General features: G+C 34.4%; 1 protein-coding gene across 1 annotated transcript in view; it reads left to right on the top strand.

The window, feature by feature from the left end:
• Ankar (ankyrin and armadillo repeat containing) overlaps positions 1 to 23,899 on the top strand; it is a 55,682-nt gene that overhangs the window by 21,746 nt on the left and 10,037 nt on the right. The window contains exons 11-20 of the mRNA XM_042688250.1: positions 1,402 to 1,506; positions 4,825 to 5,066; positions 7,284 to 7,452; positions 11,829 to 12,070; positions 12,251 to 12,404; positions 12,486 to 12,647; positions 14,359 to 14,465; positions 16,750 to 16,872; positions 22,567 to 22,725; positions 23,751 to 23,868. Coding sequence (XP_042544184.1) covers positions 1,402 to 1,506; positions 4,825 to 5,066; positions 7,284 to 7,452; positions 11,829 to 12,070; positions 12,251 to 12,404; positions 12,486 to 12,647; positions 14,359 to 14,465; positions 16,750 to 16,872; positions 22,567 to 22,725; positions 23,751 to 23,868 — 1,581 coding nt within the window. The remainder of the gene's footprint in view (positions 1 to 1,401; positions 1,507 to 4,824; positions 5,067 to 7,283; positions 7,453 to 11,828; positions 12,071 to 12,250; positions 12,405 to 12,485; positions 12,648 to 14,358; positions 14,466 to 16,749; positions 16,873 to 22,566; positions 22,726 to 23,750; positions 23,869 to 23,899) is intronic.

Raw genomic sequence — 23,899 nt, 5'->3', positions numbered from 1 at the left:
GGGAAGTCCAACAATGACATAAACACAACTATAAATAACATCTAGCCCACTGCTGTGCCCTAAACTCTGGAATTGTTTTTTCCTCCTCATATTGCCCATTTTTACTATGGGTATAAAAAATAGAAGTTTCAGGGGCTGGGAAGGTGGCTCAGTGGTAGATCGCTTGCCTTGCATGCCTGAGGCCCTGAGTTAGATTCCTCAGCACCACCTAAGCAAAAAAAAAAAAGTCTGGAAGTGGCGCTGTGGCTCAAGTGGTAGAGCGCTAGCCTTGAGCTGAAGAGCTGAGGGACAGTGTCCAAGCCCAGAGTTCAGGCCCCACGACTGGACTTCCCCCCCCCCCAAAAAAAAATAGAAGTTTCCAGGATTAGCCCTTGTAGTGGAAGCTGAATTTTAAGAGTTTTATAGAATAATCTAGCTAAGATAAAATCTTGACAAATATGGTCATACAGTAGTTGAATAAATAACTGAAGACTAGTAACAGGTATGGAGTTTTCTCAGTTCAAAGGTATGGTTGAGAAACATGCATATGTGTATTATCTTCTGTTTAGATTACAAATTCATCCCAGATTTTAAACATATTTTTTCATACTCAATAAATGAGTGAAACTTCATGTCTAACTTGATGGTTATTAAAAATGTTATTAATGATAATGAAGTGTACTTTTCCATCTTTGAAATCCCACACACAATTTATATTCAGAATATATTTTAGGAAGGAGAGAGATGCACTATTTGCATTTGTGTCCAGCCAGTCTAAGTTACTTAGGCCAAAGAAAGAATTTAAGGATTAGTTTTTCATTAGCTATACACAGGATAAACCTTCATAGATGTACTTTTGGCTTTCTTTAATTATAACTAATACCTAAGATAATGAAATCATGAAATGAAAAGGTTTTTGTGTGTGTGTGTGTTGTTTGTTTCTTGTGTGGCTCACAGGCTTAGAAGTTTGTCTTTAATTGGCTGTCTTCATTGCGTTTAGGCCTGTAGTGAGGTAGTATACTATAGCAGGAGACTGTAGCAGAAGTCCATTCACCTTTAGGTGTGGAAAATACAGAAACAGGAAAATGAAGGGGTATAGTCCCACAATCCCCTTCAAGCTCATGACTCAATCACCAAAAATATTCTATAAGGTTCCACCTTTTAAAGGTTTCACTATCTCCCAACATAATATGCTTAGGTAGGTAACTACCTACCTTTGAGGGACATTTCAGATTAAAATTATAGCATATATAAATCTGTTCATCACTCACAGAGGGGCATGCCCAGAGGGAATGTAATGCATGCAGTTTTAGCAGTCAAGGTGATACTCTTTTCTGTTGAGTTGAAATAAAACCATTAATGAATCCTTTACCTCTTGCTAAGTTACAGCTTGTTTTTTTTTTCCTGTTGAATACTTGCCAGAAATGTTACAATGTGAAAATTTTAAACGAAGAATGATGGCTGTCATGTCCTTAGAAGTAATTTGCTTAGCAAAAGATGAATACTGGAAATGTATTTTGGATGCAGGTAATGCAAATCTATTAACTGTGTTTTTATTATTCCACTTTAAATTGAGCTAAATAATACTTGGGACCAATCACTTTAATGCATATTTTCTTTTTTCATTTAATTTATTAATATTTTTATGATTCTGCCTTGTTTACCTTATGTATGGTGTATTCATGTATATATCTTCAGGAGGGTTGGGGGGTACAGACATCAGGGGAAAAAGGGTGAAAAAGTACAGAGGTGGAGCTCACTGGACACTGGTTAAAGAACGATAAAGCTTGTGGGTGGAGATGGAAGGGAGGGACTGGGAGAGAATGAGGGAACAGAAGACACTGCACAAAAGAATGTACTCTTAACCTGATTCATGTAAATGTAATCCTTCTGTACAGTACCTCTATAATAACAAAGTAATTTTAAAAAATTAAAAGGGCGTATTTGCAACATATACTTTACAAACTAATTACACATAATTGTAAGAAAAAGGCAAAACCGTAAAATTAATGGATAGAGCGTTCATGAAAAAGAAGACAGAATGGCTGAGAGCATACCCAAATTGTTAATGCATATTTTCTTTTTTTCTTTTAAGAATATTTATTTTTACTGAGATATAATTCACATCCATAAAATTACTTATTCAAAGTATGTGATTCACAGAGTTGTACAACCATTATCATTATCTAATTCCAGAACATTTTTATCACCCCCGCAAAAACCAGTATCCTACTAGTATTCACTTTCCATTCCTCTGTCTCCCCAGTGACTACTCTTCTACTTTCTCTCTTTTTTTTTTTTTATTGTTAGAATACCGTACAGAGAAATTACAATTACATGGGCAAGATAACGAGTACATTTCTTATCAAGCATTGTTGCCTCCTTCTTGTTTCCCCTTCCCATACTCCTACCCTCCCCCCAACCCGATCCTCCCTCCCACCCCCCACCAAAGTTGTTAAGTTCCTTTTTCGACATAACGACTTGTTCCTTCTTTCTTTTCTTCCTTCCCCCCTCCCTCCATTCTTCTCTTTTGGTGCTAGGATTAATTTACAGCTTTATGTATATAAAGCACACATTCTACCACTGAGCTATAACCCCAGACCTAAACTGTATATTTTTTAATCTTAGATATTTATTTATTTTTTATATTTTTATTGTAAAGAGTCTGCATAGAGGGGTTACAGTTACATGAGTAAGGTAATGAGTACATTTCCTAATGAGCATTGTTACCCCCCTCCTTTGTTTTCCCCTTACCATCCCTTCTCTCCCCACCTCCCCACCTCCTCCCTCCCCACCCCCAAAGCTGTAAAGTTCGTTTTCAACATAGTGTTTTGTACATCTCATTGTTACAATGGGTCAACCTGTATCCTTATTTCAGCTTTTTGTTATTTCCCTTCCCCTCCCCAAATCAGAAAAATGTATATACAACAGATGCTGGAGGGGATGTGACCAAAAGGGAACCCTACTGCATATTGGTGGGAGTGTAAACTTGTTCAACCTCTTTGGAAAGCAGTATGGAAGTCCTCAAAAGACTACACATAGAGCTCCCCTATAGCCCAGTAAACTATATATATATATTTTTTGGGGGTCCGGTGGTGGGGCCTGAACTCTGGGCCTGGGCGCTGTCCCTCAGCTCTTCAGCTCAAGGCTAGCACTCTACCACTTGAGCCACAGCACCACTTCCGGCTTTTTTCTTTTTGCTTATGTGGTGCTGAGGAATCGAACCCAGGGCCTCAGGCATGCAAGGCAAGCGCTCTACCACTGAGCCACCTTCCCAGCCCCTAAACTATATTTTTAAAAGAAACTTTTTAGTTGATGCTAAGCTTCAATTTTCTCTTAAATCAGTTCCTGTGTCTGTCAACACTTTATTTTATTTTCTATGTGAAATCTGTGCAGGATTAAAAAACTAGAAATTTTACATAATTTTTTCTATTTCTCTAAAGCTTTGCAAACTTAAAAGTTGATAGTAAATCGCTTTACTATACCATTTCCATATTTATATTTATTTAAAAATTATCCTTAGTCTTCATTTGCAAATTTTATTTTTAAATTAAAAAATAGCAGAGTAAATGTCAGGCCAGGTTTATAATTAGTTATGTATTTAGAACATAAACTAATCATTTAACTTATTTAATCTAGTTCCCTCATTAGTGAAGTGGTTCAATTTTACTGTCCAATGCCATTGTCAGAACAACTTTCTGAAATTGTGACTGTTCAACATGGTAGCCACTACTTTAAGAAAATATTGAGTACATGTAAGATGCACTAGTTAAGTAGTATCAAATGAACAAATTAACTTTATTTGCCTAATGTCCCCTAATTTTTTCTAAAACCAAGTTCTGAAAGCCCCATTTCTCAAAGTGAACCATAGATTTACATGATTAAGGATGACTCATTTTCAGTAGCTAAACATACAAAAGCTTTACTTATACCAAGTATATTTTCCAGCACTTATGTGTGTTCTGTAATATGCTCTCTTCTATTTAAATTGAATTGATATAATATGATGATATCTAGTTGAAGCCAAAATTTCCATTTCCACCAAAGTGAATTATTTCCAACTTTCAACTAGTTACAATTAATGAGGCTAATGTTGCATCTTACCAGATTCAGTACTTCTATTTTTCACTTGATGGCATAAGGATAAAGTATTATAAAATAATACTTTAAAATGATAAAATAGGGGCTGGGAAGGTAGCTCAGTGGTAGAGTGCTTGCCTTGCAGGCATGAGGCCCTGGGTTCAATTCCTCAGTACCACACAAGCTGAAAAAGCTGGAAGTGGCGCTATGGCTCAAGTGGTAGAGCGCTCGCCTTGAGCTGAAGAGCTGAGGGACAGCGCCCAGGCCCTGAGTTCAGGCCCCATAACCAGCAAAAATAAAATAAAATAATAAAATAATTGTACAGAAATGGCCACAGAAAACTGGTGCAATAATCAAAGCTTAACTGTACCATGTTGTAACTCTGCCAAGTGTGTGTGTGTGGGGGGGGGGGGGGTGGTGTCTACAATCCCAGCACTTAAAAGGCTGAAGCAAGAGAATTGTGAGTTTGAAGTCAGCACATGTTATTCAAACAAAAATAATTTACCAATGATATTAAAATGATAGTGATATTAAAATGATAATGATAGTGTAGGGCTACTAATATATAGTGTATAATAGTGCTATGTGAAATCAAATGCATAAACAATGAGAACTTCCTATAATATAGATAAGACAGAAAAATATAGTCACAAAATTTCACATAATTATATTTTATATAATTGTCTATATTGCAATACTGATATTATTTAAAAATTGATTACCAATTATTCCAAATAATTCATGATCATTGTCTTTTCTTTACAGGCACCATTCCTGCCTTAGTCAATCTATTAAAAAGTAATAGAATTAAATTGCAGTGCAAAACTGTTGGGTTATTGAGTAATATCTCAACCCATGAAAGTATAGTGCATGCTTTGGTAGAAGCAGGAGGCATTCAAGCTCTGATCAAGTTGTTGGCTACTGATGAGCCTGAACTGCATTCCCGCTGTGCTGTTATTCTGTATGACATTGCTCACTATGAAAACAAGGATGTTATTGCTGAATATGTGAGTTGTCTTATAGAACATTGTTTTTGATTAAAAGTAATTCCATCATATACAACATAGAAAACTAATGACTCATGACATTATACATTTGCAAATCTTTCAAGAATAAACAAGAAAAGGGGATGTATGTAGGATAGTGAAAAATACTTCACTTAGAAGGAAACATTTGGGTTAGGAATGTAACTCAGTGATAGCATATCCAGTGAGGGCTGCTCTTGTTTCTAAGAGGGCACTTTGTTGTGTATGCATGTAGCAGAAGGTGGAAGGATCAAGAGGTTCCATGTAGGGAACTATTAAGCCAATCTGGAAAATCAGGAAAGGGCTAAGAAATTGGAATACCACTTCATCAGTACTCATAAGGATGGGAACTGGACCTTGAAAAGGTCAAACAGGCCAGGCAAGATAAATGTCTAAGTTGACTGGACCCTATAATGTCTAAGTTACAGTTGACTGGACACTATGAAGCTTGAAACAATGGGAATAAGATAAATGTCTTAAGTTACATTGTAGATTTCAAAATTATTCATCCTTTCCCCACTGCCCCCTAACAATAAGGGAGTTAGTTATTACTGTGTACACAAACTGTCTCCTGTCAACGATTGTAGCCACATAATAAACTGATACCTTGTTTTCTGCATGTACTTGTAACAATCTTCCCTGTACTGAACTAAATAAGTAGTCTTGCTTAAAGGAACTCAGGGTTCAAGGGCCAGTGGGCCTTGTACCCCCTGTCCCCCTCACATGATCAACTCCCTCTCTGGTCTCATTTCTTCGGATCTGGTATCCTCTTGTGCTGGACCGGATTGTGGAGAGCAACAGTCCAGTTACTACTCTCCAGGCTTTTTATAGGGTCCCTAAGTTTTATAGGATCCCATGACTTTATCACCTCCTATTTGGCCCTACCTGCTAATATTATCACAAAGGAGTTAAAGTTCCTAGGTAAGAACTTTGGAAGAACATATATATTCAAACTATAATGCCATTCTTCATCTTTCATAAATTTTTCCTATTTTTTCTTATACTTGGGCAGACTCTGTGCTAATTTCCTCTTGAATATTACTCATATTATTTGGGTTCTTTGTGAGTCAGTATTTGAAGAAATACATATGTAGGAGAGTCTTGGCACATGTTCTGGCTTAGACAGACTTTCTCCTTTTTCTTCCTTAATTTTGTTATTATGCATCATACAAAATAATTTGTTTCATTATAACATTTCATAGTTGCTATGTACATTTTAGCCATATTTACCTCCTTTTCTCCTTCCTCCCACTGTCTTCTTCACCACAAAATAGTCCATGGAAGACTGTATATTCTTATTCTAGAGTTGAGTTCTTTTACCTTTACTCTTACCTAGAAACAGAAATGAATGTTGCATAGTATCTCATAAAGTAAACTGACTCTCCCTTACAAAATGAAATTTCTTCTCTTCCCCTTTACCCCACCCGCGGACTTTTATCCAAATATATCTTGCAGGTATAACTCCTTGATCATACTTGCTTTTGATGCTTTTTTGTTAATTAAACTTCATGCTACACTGGCCCAGGGAAGAACCTACTGCCATCTTGAATATCTAATCCTATTGTTTCAAGCACAGAATTATGCCCCCTTTCCTTCCACTCAAGCAAGTCACTTGACTGGAGAAATTGGGCTCTTCCAGCATTTTCTGTGGTCACTGGCAATAGCAGATCTGTTAGTCATCTCTGTTAGCTTTTTGTCCACATTACTTATGGTTCAACATTGGGATATCTCCTAGATTTACTGAAAATATTATTGCATGTTTTCTTATTTTCTGTAATGTTCTTGCATTGTTTTGTTGGTAGGGAGAAATACCGTTTTTACTTCATTAAATAAAAAGAAAATTATATTCTTAGTAAACATAATATTGTGTTGGGCAAATATAATTAGCAATTACAAGTGTACTGTCCAAAGATGCAAACATTTCCAAATGGAAAAATTTGTTTAATCTTGCTGTACTTCTTAGATAATTATTAAATGTTATAGTAATGTGCAACAGATAATACTTTTAATTATGCTTACTGAACACTTACCTTAAGTGAAAGTATAAGACTTTCTCAGAGTTGTATTTATTCATAGGCAATTGTTCTTTCTTAAATAAACAGACATTTACAATAAGAATGATTCTAGGCTGTGTTTTTAAATAAGGGCTGCATTTATATTCAATAAATTAAAGTGTAATTACTGTTCTTTTATTTTTAGAATGGAATTCCAGCTCTGATAAATCTCTTGGACTTAGATATAGAAAATGTGCTGATAAATGTAATGAACTGCATACGAGTATTATGTATGGGAAATGAAAAAAATCAAAAAGCAATGATAGTACATAAAGGCATCCAACACCTTATCAGATTCTTGAGTTCTGATTCTGGTGAGCATTAACCTCTGACTTTTAAAAATAACCAGATGTATTATGTTAAGCAAGGGTAGATTTGGACTTGTTCTATACAAACATTTGTCCAGAATTTGTCTGCAAATAGACTTAACAATATCTAAACACTTTAGTGGGCTTATAAAAAAAGATCCTCAAAACATCCTTTAAAGTATCTAATATATGAATGGAACTATGGCATGAGCAATGGGTATTTCCAGGGGGATAGATGTCTCCTCATGTGAATTAGATAGATAGATAGATACATACATACATACATACATTCAAACATACATAGACAAGAGATAGATATATAGGTAGATGGTTGGTAGCCGTTTTGCAAATTATGTAGAGTTCATATGTGATGTTATACATTTAATGCCCACTACCAAAACATTGTTTCTACAGCTATTAAAAATAGCTGTAGAAAGAATAATTTCCAGTGGTAATATATATCTGCATATGATTTAACTTTGAGAAGAGAAAAAAATAGGCAAAAGGCATGCTTCTTTTTCCTACACAGTTTAATATCTCCTCTGAATTGAAGGTGGGGAACTTTACTTTCTGTGTTGATGTAGGATACTAGATAAGAAAAAGAACGTTTCACGCACACTCTCTTAATTTTATGCAACTAATTGTCTTAACATTACAAGTGCTATTAATCTATATAAAAGCAACACTAATCACTCAACCTTCTCTAAATTAAGAAAGTAAATTAATTACTTATTGACTTATTTCCCCTTTAAGTTACTCTGATTATCACTTATGATAAAGTCTACATTTCTAGCATTGACTATAATGACTTCAAACTTCTACTTAGAGTTTCCTGTCATCTGCTGTCCTCTATCTATCACTTTCTTTCAAGTATTTTTGAAACTATTAAATTTATTGATTATTATATTTTGATCCACAAAGTTCAGGACCTTGTTTTGTTGATTCATCACCATAGCCCTAATGCCTCCAATAGTTTTTTTTGCACACAATGACTACTCAATAAAAGACTGATAAATAAATAATTGAATTACTAGATGAAGAAAAATTTCTCAACAAAAGTGATTAATGAACTTGACATAAATTGATTTAAAGTGAGTATACAAGATGAGAGACATAGCTCAACATTAGAGTGGCTGTCCTAGCATTTGTAAGACTCTAGGTTCAATCTCAAGCATTACCAAAAAAAAGTGAGTATACAAATTGATACAGTGTTTTATATAGAGTAAATTAACCTTAATAGATGTTATATTAAAATGCTGTATTGTACCATCTGAAAGATATTGCTGATGTAAATTTTGTTTTTAGAAATGCTATACTGATATTCTACATATTTAAAGATCTACAATGCAGGGGAAAACTAAAACTAAAACAATAACCTAATTGTATTTTAAGTAAAGTGATTTTCCCAGTCAAATTGGGAAAAAATAGTATAGGTAACTTTTGAACATGGGTTTTATCTATGTATTCTTCTAGGGGTAAAAAAAATAGATCTTGAATTCCAAAGAATTTTGTATTCATAGGGAAATGGGTGAACCTGTGTTATAATTATTGAAAGATTGAAAATATTTGAAAAAAAACATGGATATTGTTGGGTTTCCTAAACCATATTTAATGGGGCGTGAACCTGGGCGTTGTCCCTCAACCCTTCAGCTCAAGGCTAGCGCTCTACCACTTGAGCCACAGCACCACTCTGGCTTTTTCTGCTTCTGTGATGCTGAGGAATCAAACCCAGCCCTCATGCATGCTATAAGTATTTTTTATTTAAACAAAAGCTAGATTTTATTGAAGCAGAAGTGATTACAAAAATACCTTTCCAATGGAAAAAATGTGCGGGGTGCATGCAAGAATGATGATGAACCCTATGGGGTTGAATTGGAATTGGAAATGTCTAGAAGCAATTACATGTTAGTAACAATGAGAACAGCCATCATGTGAATCTTAGTGTCTAAGTATCATTTCTCATTAAAATAAACTCTCATTGAAGAGTCAGGGCAGGGTCAGAGGAGGTATGCATTGAATCAAGAACATGTATGTATGACAAAAGCTAGGAAAATGCTTTTTTTTTTTAGAAAAAAATGTGGAAGCATAGCTCAAGGATACAGGAACCATCTGAAGGGGATCTCGCTGGTCAAATACTCAACAATTTGAGCACAATGTAAAAAAATTAATAGATTATAATGCATTTAATAAAGTAAAAATCCACATCTTCATCTTCATAAGATATGGATTTTTGGATAAACAGGGAAACAAAGAGTAAGAGGGTGCTCTTCTTTATAGTGGAATGTTAATAAATGTGAAAGGTGTGATAGATTCAGAAAACTAATATCTTGAAAACACAATATTAAAGATTGTCTCAGGTGAAATATAAATAGTTGTTCAGTCTTGAAGACAAATTTTGATAAGGAACAGAATGTTTTTGTGGTTTAAAGTATCTTGTGTTCCTTCTCAGTTGCAAAGGGAAAATACAGTAAAGAGAATAGTGATTAAAATTAACACTACCAGTGAGGGATGCAAGGATATCAAGTAACTCTACATGAGTTATCCCCCAAAGAACATAATGCCATTTAAAAATATTCTAGTTCAAAGTGCATATCCTGAATCAAAAATGATTATTAACCCAACCTCAATTGAGGAATATTCTCTAAAATAAATAATCCAATATTGATTTAAAAAGTCTAAGTCAGCTGGGTGCTGATGGCTAATGCATGTAGTCCTAGATACTGGGATGCTGAGATTGAAAGAATAGCAAGTTGCAACCAGCTCCAGCAGAAAAGTTTGTGAAACCCTCTTCTCAACAGATAGCTGCTGGAGATGGTGGTAGACACCTGTTATCCTAGCTATGTCGATGGCTGAGATTGAGAGGATCACAATTCCGGACAGACAAGACTACACGGTAGCACAGGTCTGTCATCCCTAGGGAGTCATAATTGGTGGATTGCAGTTCTGGAATGTGCTTGGGGGAGGAAATGACACCCTACTCAAAAATAGCTAATCCAGAAAAGGTCAGGAATTTTGGCTCAGTGATAAGAGTACCTGCCTAGCAAATGCAAGGTGCTGTTAAACTATTGCATATACTAACTGCCCTGCAGTTACATAAAAGCTTTGTTCTTAGGAGAAAGTACATACTGATATATTAAGAAGATAAAGAGGCCATGGCATATGTGTTCAATGTTCTCTAAAACTTAGAAAAATTATAGTTTATGTATTTATTATGTATATTATAGTATTACGTATAGATGAATAGCTATAAATCATGGTTAATATAAATTTGTATAAATAAGAATATATATGAATCAATATAAATATGACATTTATAAAAGTGTAAGTGTACAGGAAATTTCTGATTCATTATCAGAACTTTACTGTAGGTTTTAAGAAGAAAAAAATGCAAACAGTTAATAAGCATACAGGAAGATATTCAGACTTATCAGTAAAGAAAAGTACAAAATTATATGACCACCATTTTTGCCTATCAAATTAACACTATAAGTCTTTTGTTTTTGTTTTGTTTTTGTTTTTTGTTTTTTGGTTGTGGGGCGTGAACCTGAGCGTTGTCCCTCAACCCTTCAGCTCAAGGCTAGCGCTCTACCACTTGAGCCACAGCACCACTCTGGCTTTTTCTGCTTCTGTGATGCTGAGGAATCAAACCCAGCCCTCATGCATGCTATAAGTATTTTTTATTTAAACAAAAGCTAGATTTTATTGAAGCAGAAGTGATTACAAAAATACCTTTCCAATGGAAAACTGAGGTGGGGCAGTATGACCAGTCAAGTGCCTGCTTATTTATTTTTATGATAATGCATACAAAAAATGCACAAAACATTGATACTTTACATATAGAAACGCTATTAATGTTTTTGAAAAGCAATTTATTTAACTGGATATATTGAGTCATTCCTGTAATTCCTGAGACCATACAAAATAAAGAAATACCTTATGTACTAAGAAGATTTCTTTGGGAATTATATCAAGAAATGGAAATTTTGAAATAACAGATTTTTCAAGATGTTAGTGGAAATTAAGAATAAACTCATGAATGGAATATTTTATAAACATTGATATAAAAGAATGGGATATTTTAATGGTAAGTAAAAATGAAGAATATTGCTTTTGGAATATGTTTATATTGAAAATGACTATAATTATCTAAATCTACCTATCTATCTACAAATGAAATAATGAATGAGACTAAACCTAAAGTTCGACTGGGTTTAGGTGGTGAATTTGGATAGTTTTGTTTCTCATTTCTATTTTGACTTTCTGAGTTTTCCACAAGTTTTATATACTTTTGATTTTGTAATGTGGGAAACTGATGATAGGTCGTACCTGATACTTTTACTTCCTAAAAGACTAATTTGACTTGTTCTTGGGTTCATCTGAAGATGTGTTGAAGGCTGTATCTTCTGCTACAATTGCTGAGGTTGGGCGTAACAACGCGAAGGTTCAGGATGCCTTAGCTACGCAAGGAGCAATCCCTCCCCTCGTTGCCCTTTTCAAAGGGAAGCAACTAAGTGTTCAAGTGAAAGGTGCGATGGCTGTGGAGTCAATGGCAAATCACAATTATTTAATACAGAAGGAATTTCTGGAAAGAAACCTAACTAAATACCTTTTAAAACTCCTAAAGGTAGGAATTTTTTTTTAATCATTGCTGGCTGTTTTTTTTTTATTTTTAGAGGATTTAATTCTATTTTGGATTTTGTTTAGTGAATAGAGAACCAAAACTAATGAATAAATATTTTGCAAACACCTTCCCCCAAGTCTTCAATAAATATTCATTTAATGAATGGAATCTTTTCTAAAACAGGCATTTCAAATAGATGTTAAAGAACAAGGAGCCATAGCCCTTTGGGCCTTGGCAGGACAAACTCTGAAACAACAAAAGTATATGGCAGAACAGATTGGATACAACTTTATAATAAATATGCTTTTGTCATCATCAGCTAAAATGCAGTATGTGGGTACGTTATTTTCTATACATTAATCTACACAAAGTTAAAGACACTGAAATATCATACCCGTCTCTTACCTTTCTTTACCAGGAGGTGAAGCAGTCATAGCTCTAAGTAAGGACAGCAGGCTGCATCAAAATCAGATCTGTGAAGGGAATGGAATTGCTCCTCTGGTTCGCTTACTAAGAATTAGTAGGATAGCAGAAGGCACACTCCTCAGTGTCATCAGAGCAATCGGATCCATTTGTCTTGGTTTGTACACATTCTCAATTTCTTAAATATAGGTAAGAAAAAAAGGAATTAGATAAACAGAAATCAATCTCTTCCTCTCCATTCCCACTGTTAAGAGCCCTAAACCATATTTAATGTTTCAGAAGTTTATAAACAAACTCTAAAGACCTTGTTGAGTAAAATTAGTATAATTACAAATTTCAAATTTGTCTTGCTCTTGAACTCTTGAGAGAATGGAAAATTATGACATAAGCATCCTCACTCATCTTTTAAGAGAAAACATTATGTTTTTAAAAAAATATTGAGGCTGGGGCTGGGAAGGTGGCTCAGTGGTAGAGGGCTTACCTTGAATGCATGAGGCCCTGGGTTTGATTCCTCAGCACCACATAAGCAGAAAAAGCCGGAAGTGGCTCTGTGGCTCACTAGCCTTGAGCTGAAGATCTGAGGGAAGCGCCCAGGCCCAGAGTTCAGGGCCCATGACTGGCAAAAAAACAAAAACAAAAACAAAAAAATGAGGCTGTGTATTTTTGAAGAATTTCTAATGCTAGCATACTTTCTCTGATTCCATTCTCTTCACACAATAATTTATTGTTTATAAAGTGGCCTTTGTTGCAAAGGAATTGGCTTTTTGGGCATACCTGAAGATGTGGAATTTTTAATGAATGACATGCCAAATAATGTTTTCTTTCTAATCCTTGTGAAAACATGAGACTGGCTGTAGACTGCTTCTTGAGGATGACAGAAAAAGATGACTTTTTTCTAGGTCAATGTATTTTCTTTAGTCTGGCTAAAGTAACAGGAATTAGCTTCCATTTATTTCTCTTATGAATATGACTTGTAGAAATTCATTAACAATTTTAAGGAAAACACCCACAGAAAACATTTTCATTTTTTGGCTACTGGTATGGAATAAAATATAGTTTTCTCTAAAATTTTAGTAAATGATAACACTTGTACAAAGTTGTCCAATACACATACATCCATATCCACATACTTTCTTTTCATTAGTTTACTTCAAAGCTGTTCAGTAAAAAAGGTCTAGCAGTAAAAGAGGAAAATTAAGTGCATCTGTTACTTCTTTTCTGTTTAAACTTCTCCAGATAGTAATATGTGGGTGCCTTCAGAGAAGCTGAGTCTTGTATTTACACATAAGTATGTAAACCCACTATATATATATATATATATGTATGTATGTATATAGTGACATTTATTGGGAAAATAAATATGTTGTTTTAATCTCCAAAAGAGATTACTTGAATTTTTCATTGGTATTAGTCCTACAACTTAAAGGAGTGTGTTATAAGTCGAAGATTATCTTTTTAGCACATGTCACCTAAAGAATCAAGAAATTTTGATTCAATAATTACTTTAGCAATTTTGTAGAAATAAAATATTTTATTGAAAAATAGTAATGATAAACAACACCACTGCACAATTATTTCTTCAGTAAGTGCTAGCTATTATTATTCTTTGATAAAATATATCAATTTTTAAATTTATTTCCTGTGTATTTATTAGAAGACCACCCACAATTCTATAATAAATTTTTCATGTTTATTTAACACTTTATAAAGTTAACAGGACTATATGATAGTGTTATTATAGCATTTCCTTTTGTAATGTACTAACCATATTAACCTTAGGATGCTCTGTCAAACAGTACCAAGCTGCATTTGACTTTACATTTACAAGCTTGGAACATATTACCTCATTGGTATATGGACTTTTACAGGTGTAGCCCATACAAGCAATCCTGTTAGCCAACAATATATTGTAGAGGAAAATGCCCTTCCAGTACTTATACAACTACTAAGAAAACATCCTTCACCTAATATTAAGGTATTTATCAGGGTTTACATTTTTTCCTCATATAGTAAAAGTAACATAAATATAATTTTAAGAGAAATTTATACCTTTCTGAAAGTGCACAACCATAGTCTTTTTAAACCAAATCCTAAAAATTGTAAACAATAACTACAAAGTTAGCTGTGAATGTTACTAAAATATTCAAATATGATGATAAAGGCTTATGTCCTTACTCCTTTTTTTTTAATGTGGAAGTTTTAGCAAGTAGGCATTTTAGTAAAAACATGACAAAACATAGAAAAAGAAATAATTCCTGCTCCCCAGACAGGGAGTGGGAGTTATGTCCTGACTCTTTAAAGACACATTTCCCTTAGATATTTGATTGTTTATTTCCTGAGATACTTATTACTAAAACTGGGTGGGGATAGTGGGCATGTGAACTTGCATGACACCCAGAGATATAAGTGAACGTTCTCAATGCTATACACCAAAGCACCCTGAGGGAGGTGGAAGAAGGGGTGGCTGGCAGCTATAGCCTTTTCCGAGCTGGATGTTACAAAGAATTACTACAAGTGTTGAAAAGTTATTCATATTTAATTTACTTCTAGTAAAATGCCCTTAATCATATGATTTTCATTTCATATAAGTTCAAATCCTTTTCCTTGGGCTTCAGAAATTCAGGAAATCTATAGTTAGTGAGGGAAGGAATTTTTATAATAAAAACATTTTTCTTCTCAAAATGAAAGGGGAAATTAAGAGGAAAATAGAGAAATAGAATTACAGAAAAACATGATAGTAAAACAGCAATTTTTCTTTTTAACAAATTTCCTTTTTTTAAAAGTCAGAAAAAATGTCATAAGTTATGTGGTTTTTTTTCTGACTATGAAAGACCAGATTCCATCAGGACAACAAAAAGAACAACATGTACTGCAATCATTTGGTTGGTTTGAATTATAAATAATATAAATACATTATATTTCTATTACATATATTATATTTATATTATTTATAATTATAAATAATTTATAATTAATTATAAAATATAATATTTATATTGTCAATAATATAAATATATAAATAAATATATTTTCCAAGTATAAGTAAATTGCATGACAATGGGAAAATGCCATATAGAAAAACATTTAGTTGTGAAATGTGTACATTGCTGTCAAAACACTTCTATCACATTCATCTGTACTTCAGTATGTACTTTCAGTGGATTTTGAAACTCAAAAATGGAATATAAACATCCTTTTTTCTTTTTTTATTCATTTTTCCATTTTTCCATTTTTCCTTCCTTCCTTCCTTCCTTCCTTCCTTCCTTCCTTCCCTCTCTCTCCTCCTCCTCCTTCCTTCCCTTCTTCCTTCTTCCTCCTCTGTCCCTTTTCTGTCTGCTCTCTCTCAGCTAACTATGGGCTACATCTAAAGCCCTACATAAATATTTTTCAATATTTTCTCTCACAATAAGATTCTAAAGTGGACAAAATATTTCACAACATTTCAATAATTATGTTTTCCAAATTCATAGTATTTTTCTATAAGTTCATAGTGTAGCATTTTAAAATATATATTTAGTATCAATCATACATAAGGTTCATCTTCTTAATAGGCTTAAGAAAGGAAATTATTTCAAAACTTGAAATTCTACTTCAAAGGCTTTCTTTAAATTAGGAATTTCATTAAAGCCTTGAAACTCAGTAGTTCACAAACAATGTTAAACCAATGTTTTAAATCAATGTTAGAAAATTTAGCTATAAAGAGATGCAGCTATTACACTTAGGATTAGGAAGGTATCTCCTTATAATGTCCTGCTCATTCTTCTGGGTGTTCTCAGAAATGGACCACCATGTCTGTCCCTGCACACACAGAAGAAGACTCCTTCCCAGTTCTTAAAAATGATGAGTGAAGCAGGGCACTGTTGGCTCACGCCTGTAATCCTAGCTACTCAGGAGGCTGAGATCTGAGGATCATGGTTCAAAACCAGTCCAGGTAGCAAAATCCATGAGACACTCTAACCACCCAAAACCCCAAAGTGTTGCTGTGGCTCAAAGTGGTAGAACACTAGCCCTAAGCAGAAGAGCTCAAATACAGTACCCAGGCCCTAAGTTCAAACACCAGGACCAAAAAAAAAAGATGAATGATGTACCTCCACAAGTGGTGTTACTCTTTAACTCTTTAAACACTGGTCAGGCGACTGGAATCAAGTTATATGTTAGCTAACATCTTTCCACAATATATCACTGTACGTTTCTATATAATGGAATATGTCATTTGAAAACAATAAGTGAAAAATAATTTCTAAAAACTACTTATTTAGGTTGAAGTGGCATTCTCCTTGGCATGCATTGTCCTAGGGAATGCTTCTGTGCAGAATGAATTACAACAATCTGAAGGATTTAAGTATTCTGATATCCTTGATCTTCTTCACTCATCAGATAAGGTAATACCTTTACAAAACATTAGCATTCCTTTAGAAGAAAATGGTTTTTAGAGAATCCAGTCAAATGATCAAGTTCTTCATTACATGTTCCAATACATTATTTAAGAAATGTAAAATATCAGTGTTGTAAAAAGATTTTTTGTTACTATATATATGTACATATAAATATATATTACTATATTATCATTAAAAGTTTCTACTACTGGAAAGGTAAGAGCATTTAGGGCAATAAAAGAGATTGCCATGGGCCAGACACCCATGGCTCATGACTGTATTCCTAGCTACTCAGGAGGCTGACATCTGTAGATTGCAGTTCAAAGCCAGCCCAGGCAAGATAGTCCTTGAGACACTTATCTCCTGTTAATAACCAGAAAACTGGAAGTGGTGTTATGGCTCAAAGTGGTAGAGTACTATCCTTGAGTGAAAAATCTCAGAGACAGTACCCAGTCCTTGAGTTCAAGCCCCATTACTGATCAAAAAAGGTGGTTATATTTAAGAATGAATTATTTTCGCAAACTAAAACTTTGCTTTCAAGTTTAACCACTGTTAAGCTTATTTTTATTTTTACTTAACTTTTTATTATTAGTTTATATTATACAAAATAGTGGGTTTCATTATGGCATTTTCATACTTGAATATTGTATACCTCCCAATAACCCCTCCTGGTGGTTCCTTTCCTGCTCCCAAATAGTCCCCTTTTTATAATTAAGATTCCATATAGAAGAGGAAATGTGATATTCTTTCTAAGTCTACTTATTTCATTTAATGTGATAATCTCCAGTTCTTTTCCTGTAAAATAACATGGTTTAATTCTTTTTTATAGGTGAATAATATTACATGGAGTATGTGTGCCATATTTTTATTGCCTATGTATTGGTTGATGGACACATAGGCAGATTCTATAGTTAGACTATTATAGATAGTGCTGCAATAAATATCAGTTTCCAAGTATCTCTATTACATGATAATTACATTCCTGTAGGTATATATAAAGAAAAGGTGTAGCTGGATCATATTGTAGTTCTATATATAGTATTTTGAATAATATGCATACTGTTTTTATAGTGGATACATTAATTTACATTTCTACCAACAGAGCATTGACATTAATATTTGGTGGTGTTTCTTTTCTTGATGATAATCATTCTGTTTGGGGTAAGATAGAATCTCTTTAGAGATTTTTTATTTGCACTTTCCCAGTAGCTAAGTATATTGAACATTTTTTTCATGTACTTATTGGCCATACTTCTTGATAAGTATCTGTTCTAGTAATTTGCCCATTTGTTGATTAAATAACTCATAACTCATTCTCTTGGTGTTTCATTGTTTTGAGCTCTTTTTTTTTTTTTGGTTGGTCGTGGGGCTTGAACTCTGGGCTTGGGCACTATCCCCGTGCTCTTCAGCTCAAGGCAAGCACTCTACCACTTGAGCCACAGCTCCACTTCCGGTTTTCTAGTGGTTTATTGGAGATAAGAGTCTCACGGACTTTCCTGCCCGGGCTGGCTTTGAACCGCGATCCTCAGATCTCAGCCTCCTGAGTAGCTAGGATTACAGGCATGAGCCACCGACGTCCGGCTTTGTTTTGAGCTCTTTATATACCTTGAGTATTAAATCCCTGACAGGAATAGTTGGCAAAATTTTTTCTCCCATTGTAGGTACCTGTTAATTGGTTGTTTTTTTTCCTTCGGAAAGGCTCATGGATAATTGCTTCTCTTGCTGTACAGAAGCTTTTTACTTTGTTTCAATTCCATTGTTCAATTATTGCTCTTATTTTCTGAGTTTTTAGAGCCCTGTTAGCCATTACCTATACCTATATCTCAGTGTCTTCCACAGGAGTCCTGTTGCAGGCCTTACAGTGAAGCCATTTTGCATTAGTTTTCATATAGAGTAAGAGATATGGATCAGACTTGAATTTTCTATCCATGGATATACAGATTTACTTCAAAAGCTCTTTTCTCTAAAGTTGATTTTTAATACCTTTGTTGAAAATAAAGTGTCTGTAAGGTACAGTGATGTGGGTTTGTTTGTTTCTGTTTTGTTTTTCAGTACCAGGGCTGTCACTAGTTTTTTATTTGCTCAGCTTGTGGTCTGTTACTTGGGCATGTCTTAAGCCTAGGCCTGCCCTGTCTTTTGCTGGTAAATATTTTTGTTTTTCTTCCTGGGGTTTGAACTCAGAGCCTGAGCACTGTCCTTGAGCTTTTTTTGCTCAAGGCTAGTGCTTTAGCATTTGAGACGCAGCTTCATTTCTGACTTTTTTCTGGTTAATTGGAGATAAGTGTCTCACAGACTTTCTTGCTTGCCTTTGAACCACAATTCTCAGAGCTCAATTCCCAAGTAGCTAAGATTACAGTGAGCACTCAGCAATGGTAGAAATTTTTGAAATGGAGTCTCAAGGCCTTTTCTGCCTAGGATGCTTTAAACTGTAATCCTCTGGATCTTAGCCTCCTTTGTAGTTCATAGTTATGATTGTAGGTGGGAGCCATTAGTCTTTGTGACTGTTTCTGTACCAGTGCTAGGATATTTTTGTTACTATGGATCTATAGTAAAACTTAAAGTTGGGTATTATAGTATTTCTAGTGCTTTAACTTTTTTCTTTGATGTTTCATAATTCTCATTGTAAAGATCTTTCACTTTCTTGGTTAGAAAACTTGGTTGAAAATTGCGGAGGTGAAAGATATTAGATATAGGTTTATAATGTTAAGGTAAATTTATGTCCTTTCAGTCCTCAGTCATCACTTCCTATCAACACTCCAAATATTTGTGATAAAGAAGTAACCTTTTTCCCACCCTAGAATCTGTGTGCGTTATGATTTTTTTTAATTGAAATAATTTTAGACTATTTGTAAAAGTCTTTGAGAATATTCTGGTAAATCCTCCATTTAGCTCAACTGAAAAATTAACACTGGTCTTGTAGCAATAATACTGATAAATTTTAAACCAGGTGACAGTGGCTCACACTGTAATCCTAGCTACTCAGGAGGCTGAGATCTGAGGATCATGGTTCAAAGTCAGCCTGGGAAGGAAAGTCCATGAGACTCTTATTTCCAATTAACTTCTAGAAAACCACAAGTGGTGCTGTGGCTCTGAGAGGTAGAGCACTAGCCCTTGAGCACCAAAGTTCAGGAACAGTATCCAAACCGTTAGTTCAAGCTCCATGACAGACCAAAAAATACTGATACATTTTATAAATCTTACTGCATTTTTCCATTTTCTCCCTCATGCCCATTTTCTATACCAGAATCCAATCCAGGATCTCACATTGAGTTATCACATCTTTTTAGTATCTAGTTCATGATGTCTTGTTATTTTATGTCTTTTATGATCTTGACATGTTTGATGAGTCCAGGTCAGTTATTTTATAGATTATCTCTCAATTTGACTTGATCTGATGTTTTTTCATGTTTAAGTTATATTTTTGGCAAGAATATCTTGGAAGCAATGTGGAAGTTCACAACTTTTTCCAGTACAATATATGTTTTATTTTACCCCACATACTTTGTTAAGTACATTTTAAATATGAAAGAACTACTTACCTCATAGGGGCAGTTAGGTTTGGATCTAGAATGTTCCTTGAAAGCTCATGTGTTGAATGCTTGCTCCCAGCTAATAGTGCTATTGGGAGGTGGTAGAACCTTTAGGAGGTGAGGCCTAAAGTTGGAGGCAGTAAGTCATTGTACTATACCCTTGAAGGGCATTCCTCTGCCTATATCCTAGCCACCACTTGGTGAGTGACAGTGTTCTGCCACGAGGCAGAACTGCTTCATCTCAGTCCCTGAAGATATTGACTGTGGAATTGGAACCTCTGAGACCATGAGCCAAAATAAAACTTTATTTCAGGTATTTGTTCATGGTGATGGAAAACTAACACAAGGGTACATTAAGATTATGTGAACCATTGTGGTTCTTAATTAAATCTACAATGGGATATTTGTAAGAATTAGAAGAGGAAGTTATATTTAGGAACCAAATATGTAAATGAATAAATAGATATCTTATTGATGATGACAAAAGTACAATAAAAGTTGTCAGTTAACCTAGATTCTGGAAAAAACTCTTAGCTATATTGATGTTACCTACATGGAAATAAAATAAGTTATTCTTGATTCTTTATTCTTTTTTAAATGTTGTATACTAGAATAAAGACTTAATGTAGACTTGCAGTGATAATGCAGGAGTAAAACCTACAGGGAAAAGTAATGAGAATGGGTTGAGTCCAAACGTACTTCTCTCATGCCCTCCTACCCAAGTTAGATTCATAAGGCTTGTTCCTTTGGCACATTTTTCCATTACCATTTTTCCTACTAGGTTCAAGGTTCTATCTGGCTATCAGCTAATCCATTCTTTCTCCATGACTGAGGTCTAGTTCCTTAATCCTTTAGCTATACTGAATAACATTTCTCTTGCCTAGAGCCAAGTGATTACTGTGTGTATAATGTTTATAAATTTATAATTTTTATTATAAAATTTATATATGGATAAATATATCTAATACATAGATTAGTGAACTTAAATATTACTTAGCCAAGTTTCAGCAATGATTGACCCATTTTTTCCCTATATTACATTTTAAAAAATCCCCAGGCATCATACCATTTGATTTATAAATGTTTCAGTATATACATAACAGCACTTTAGTATGCTTAGTAATAGAATAAAATTTACTGATTGGGTTGATTAATTAATGAGTTATCTGTGTTATATGCTACAGTGTTGAAATTAAAATTATTTTTGTTTTAATATGAAGAATACAATTTAGTATTCAAATTTTATTTTTACGTTTCTAGAAGTTCTATTATACTTGTACAACTTAGTTGGCTTTTGCTGTTTGCTAAGTCTAAAAAACATTAAAGTGGAGATAATTCTACAATGCATAAAATGCAATGTATGGTATAGTATAAAATAAGGTTTTTTTGTTATAGTTTGTTTTGAGATGGGGTCTCTCTTTTTTTTTTTTTTGCCTTTTTTTTTCTTTTCTTTTCTTTTTTGGTCGGTCGTGGGGCTTGAACTCTGGGCTTGGGTGCTGTCCCTGGGCTCTTCAGCTCAAGGTTACCGCTTGAGCCACAGTGCCACTTCTAGTTTTCTGGTGGTTTATTGGATATAAGAGTCTCATGGAATTTCCTGCCTGGGCTGGCTTTGAACCGTCATCCTCAGATCTAAGCCTCCTCATAGCTAGGATTACAAGTGTGAGCCACCAATGCCTGGTGAGATGGGGTCTCTATCTATGTAGTCCAAGATGGCCTGAAACTTTTGAGTCTCCTGCCCAGCATCCTGAGTGGTGGGATTATAGCATGTACCACCACACACAGCTACCAGTGAAGTTTTAATTCATCAATTGCACTTTGCAATCTTGAAATGAAACTAACTTTGTTGAAATAAAAAATACTGAAGGTAAATAAAAGTATTGCTTCCTCCTACTATTCAGGTATTCATTTGAATTATAAGTAATCTAACATTTTCTTTGAAAAATTCAAAAAGTGTTCTCTTTTTTCCTTTCTACCACATAGTCAGTTCTCTATTTTCACATGCTCAATAACATTTCTCTTTGTAGCCAAAATAACTGTTTCTCCAATAATGTCATACTTATTCCTGGTGTTAGGGATGTAATATATTTAAATAGGTAAACATTCAAAAATGTGTCATGTTCAGTATCATGATAAATGAATTAAGTTAAAGATAATATTTCTTCTATTTTAGGATATTTGCTTAAGAGCAGGCTATGCATTGACCCTTTTTGCTTTCAATAATCGCTTCCAACAATACTTAATTTTGGAAAGTGGAATGATGACCATATCTATTTTTGAACCTTTTCTTCAATCAAAAGTTGAAACTGAGAAGGCAATGGCAGCATTTCAGGTATAATATTAAAGGTTATCATTTCAAGTTGATAAATGTCTCTTTTGTGAAAAAAAATTTTTTGGTCGGTCGTGGGGCTTGAATTCTGGGCCTGGGCACTGTTCCTCAGCTCTTCAGCTCAAGGCTAGTGCTTTACCACTTGAGCCACTTGAGTGTCACTTCCTAATGAGAAAGTTTAATTTGAGAGGTATAGAAAAGTGTTTATTTACAAAATTTAGTGCTTTGAACATCAGCCCTTTACCTCATAAAAAAATCCATGAGGATTTCTTATTTACTGGAATTTCATCAGTTTACCTTTGCAATTCATCTGATATGTATAACTAACTGGGGAGATTAATAGGCAGGTAGTTTTATTTTTCATCACTCCATATTATAAGGGTCTAGGTAAAGAGATAACCTACATTAGTGTCTAAGCCAGGGTTCCCTCCCTCCCTCCCTCCCTCCCTCCCTCCCTCCCTCCCTCCCTCCCTCCCTTCCTTCCTTCCTTCTTTCCTTCTTTCCTTCTCTGGCAGTAGTCAGGTTTAAACTCCAGGCCATATGCCTAATGTAGCTTGAGCTACATCTCCAGCTCCACTTTTTTGTTGATTATTTTGGAGATGGATTCTCACAGACTTTTCTGTCTCAATTGGCTTTAAAACAATATTCTGGGTAACTCAGAGTGTGTGTGTGTGTGTGTGTGTGTGTGTGTGTGTGTGTGTGTGTGTGTGTGTGTGTGTGTGTGTGTGTGTGTGGTTCTTCTTTGTCTTATTCTCACTTGTCAATCTTAAAAGCTTTGGAAGTATTTTACAGGAACCTATACTTCGAGACTACAAAAGGTGCAAATATTTTGAAAAGAATAATATGGTCTATTATGGTCACTGCTATGAGCAGTTAGGAATAAGTACTCTTAACTCAATGCTACCACTCACTTCTCTCTTTTTTTTACCCAATACCTGTATCTTCCTAAGAAGTGCCCTCTTGATCATAAAAAATAAGAAGATGAAAAGAAAATGTTCAATGATTGTATGTTTTGTTTTTATTTTTAGATTGTTGTATTAGCTAAGGTTATTATAGATGTGGATCACATTGCTTTGTGTGCAAGAGGTGTGACTATTTTAGTTAATAGTCTGTTCTCACATAATACTTCAACTATTATATTGACAGGTAAGAAATTATGAAGCTAATTATTTTTATA

This window comes from Dipodomys spectabilis, unplaced genomic scaffold (assembly GCF_019054845.1).
Source record: "Dipodomys spectabilis isolate Male_0828 unplaced genomic scaffold, ASM1905484v1 ptg000115l, whole genome shotgun sequence".
NCBI lineage: Eukaryota > Metazoa > Chordata > Mammalia > Rodentia > Heteromyidae > Dipodomys > Dipodomys spectabilis.
This window is presented reverse-complemented; position numbering and strand designations above follow the sequence as displayed.